We start from the raw sequence: 2,857 nt of genomic DNA, 5'->3' as shown, positions 1-2,857 counted from the left end.
GAGGGAACTTCCACAACGTTTATCTTTTCAGAGTTGGGCACAGGCTTTATTCTAGGACGACTGCCAACTTTTGTCGCAGCCGACTCACCCAATACCGGTTTTCTTTATGTTGCACAGAGTTACTTCTCATGCCCATCGCCAAGCACTTCTGAAGTCTACAATACTGACAACGATTTCTGCGGTGTTTGGTAACTTCACAACTTTTGCTTCCTCGACACTGGTAGCCCAGCTGCTTGCGGATGCTGCGCTAAAAAAGAGCTTGCAACCCACGCAGCTGATCGCCCCGTAGTGCCTACCATTGGCTCTATTCCCACAAACTACACATAGTTCTAAGGACAGCTCTAAGCCTAATGAGCCGCGAACGTCCTTCGCTAATTTCACACCTCAACGTCGACATTTCTCTGTTCGGGTTCTATCACCTTGATTGTGTATGTGTCATCGTCCATTTTTTGATTATCGAAAATTGAATTTCCTTAAAATCTCCTGACTTGCATTATTCCTTATTTCTGCGACAAAGAATTATACCATAAAATAGATACTCGTTTATTCTTGAATCAATAATTATTACTACTCAAGGAAAATCTACAGTTATCAGGCAATGAAGCCTAAGTTGTAAAAATCTAATTAAGTTTTAAATACTATTATTGTCGTGAAATATCTGCGTAAACTATAAATTATACATAAAATAGTCATACCAAATAAAAGTACTTATTCCTAAAACGAGTCTACCCAGACGTTTCGATCTTGGGTGAGACCTTCAGTGGCATAAACTTCACAATAAATCGGTGTGCGCGTGTCGTAATATTAAAAATAAACTATTACAAAGTCTTAGTGTTAATAATCGTGCGTTATAAGGTGCGCGTTTGCGATGTTGTTGCGGACATACTGAGAATGTCACTGATTATTTGCAGATGACACGACCGCAAGTGTAACAGGAGAAAGTTATGAAGAATTAGAAATGAAACTAAATATGGTGCTCGGTATACTTGAAGAATGGCAAAACGCGTGTTCAATTTCGAGAGTCTCTAACACAGAATTACGTATATATTACGCGATTTTTAATAAAAAATTAATACTACATATATAACATAATTATAATATGTACGTACGATGGATAAATTAATTTGAGATAAATTTGACAATTTAATTTCAAGAACGAAGTGGCACCATCCTCTCGCGCTTCGTAATACCATAATATGTTTGCTTCATTGTCATTACTGATATTTCGTTAATGGGAGATCGGCGTTATCGACCCGATCGGCGGATCCTGCCACTTAAATTCTTCTTGATAGGTGACGTAGGCTACCCAGTAGCAGACGTTGAGTAGACCGAAAGACGCGGGGAAGACGGATAGCGCCACCCTGTCGATGTAAGACACGCTGTTTATGTGCCTCCTCGACATACGATCGCCGCATTTTCGATAGTTGCTAGCCGCTTCTCGTTGCCGGCGACGCCTGGAAATACAAATAAAAATGAAACATATTTTATAATTCACGGATTTTTAATTTTTGCGACAATTTTGCTAGTTATTTATAAATAAGAAAAATAACACGTAATAATAAAAAGAAATTATAATAGCTATATTAATTACAGTCTTTTAAATTGGCACAATATATCGAATAGGAGATGCCGCAGTGATATCACGTTACTTTATGTTTTCTTATAAACGCGTACGTAATGTACCTGAAAGCATCATCTCCCTGCTAAGCAATGAGAAACTGTCGCCATAATTGGTAAAATAAGCTCAGTTTTGCGTCTGTCCTCTCCATGGTCGGACGGTTTTGAAGAGAAACGGCGACTGTGATGGAATGGCAGGAATCTCTTTCGTATGTGACGCCGTCCTGCTGGAAGTAAAACTTGAATTAACAACTGATATTTCACATGCAATTGATATTAAATCTGGGAGAAAAACTTGTCGAGAATTCAGAAGAAAATTAAATATTTTTAGAGCGGACTCCGAAGATCGAATATTTTAACAGATTTACAGGATTTATTTTCCTGCACTTCAATCATTCGTAAATTATATAATTTTCTGTGAATTACGGAAAATTAATTTACAAATTTTTACAGAGAAGGCCAGAATACAGAAAAATATAAATATCTGAAAAGGGCGTTTTTTTTACATTTTTAAAATCTCCTGAACTTCTAAGACATGTCTTTGATATTGTTTGGGTGACTTTGTTAAAACAGTTTTTATTAAAATATCAAGCTAACACTGTATAGCGCGGACATAAGGGAACCACGCTTTCTAGTATTCGTATCGATAATCTCCGGATGAACAGCCTGAGGGCTGCAAGAGATCATAGTGCGAAATGTATCCTCGAACTCCTCGCTCGCGATACCCTTCCATTCTTCCCATTCTTCGTCGTCCAACGGAATCTCGCCGCTACCAACCTGAAAATTAATCAAAATTAGATTGATATTGACTCAAATTGTATCTTTTTTTTTATGGAATCTTTGTAATTAAAGATGCAACAATAATTTTGAATATTGTTTGAATAATCTTTCGTGCAAATGTAGTAATTTTTTTACACTTACATATGTAAACATGAAACTACGTTTTCTAGCATTCACACTTACATCGAAAATACATGTTGCAAAGGTAAAAAAAACTATATTTAATTAGAGATCCTGGAAGATCGCAATAGTTTTCCCAAAATACTTTATGTATAAATTCTCTCTCTCGATATATTTTTCTCTTAAGATACAAGGAAGCGATTGAACGGATGAGAAAATATCGCGATTACGCAGAATTATCACCTTCGTGAAGTAATGAATACCCGCGAACTCCAAGAGGGTGGCGATGCAGTAACCGAAACTCATCAATAGACACCAATCCAGAGCAAAAAGTCTTCAT

General features: G+C 36.9%; 1 protein-coding gene across 1 annotated transcript; it reads right to left on the bottom strand.

The window, feature by feature from the left end:
* Window positions 1-1,703: 1,703 nt before the first annotated feature.
* Window positions 1,704-2,851, bottom strand: LOC139825008 (uncharacterized). Its single transcript, XM_071797551.1, has 3 exons — window positions 2,761-2,851; window positions 2,215-2,394; window positions 1,704-1,841 (listed from the first exon to the last, which is right to left on the bottom strand). The coding sequence occupies exons 1-3, from the start codon at window positions 2,821-2,823 to the stop codon at window positions 1,704-1,706; spliced, it is 381 nt and encodes a 126-aa protein (XP_071653652.1). The 5' UTR covers window positions 2,824-2,851.
* Window positions 2,852-2,857: the final 6 nt, after the last annotated feature.

This window comes from Temnothorax longispinosus, unplaced genomic scaffold (genome assembly GCF_030848805.1).
Source record: "Temnothorax longispinosus isolate EJ_2023e unplaced genomic scaffold, Tlon_JGU_v1 HiC_scaffold_761, whole genome shotgun sequence".
In the NCBI taxonomy this organism is placed as follows: domain Eukaryota; kingdom Metazoa; phylum Arthropoda; class Insecta; order Hymenoptera; family Formicidae; genus Temnothorax; species Temnothorax longispinosus.
The sequence above is the reverse complement of the archived record's forward strand: the minus strand, read 5'-3'. Positions and strand labels throughout refer to the sequence as shown.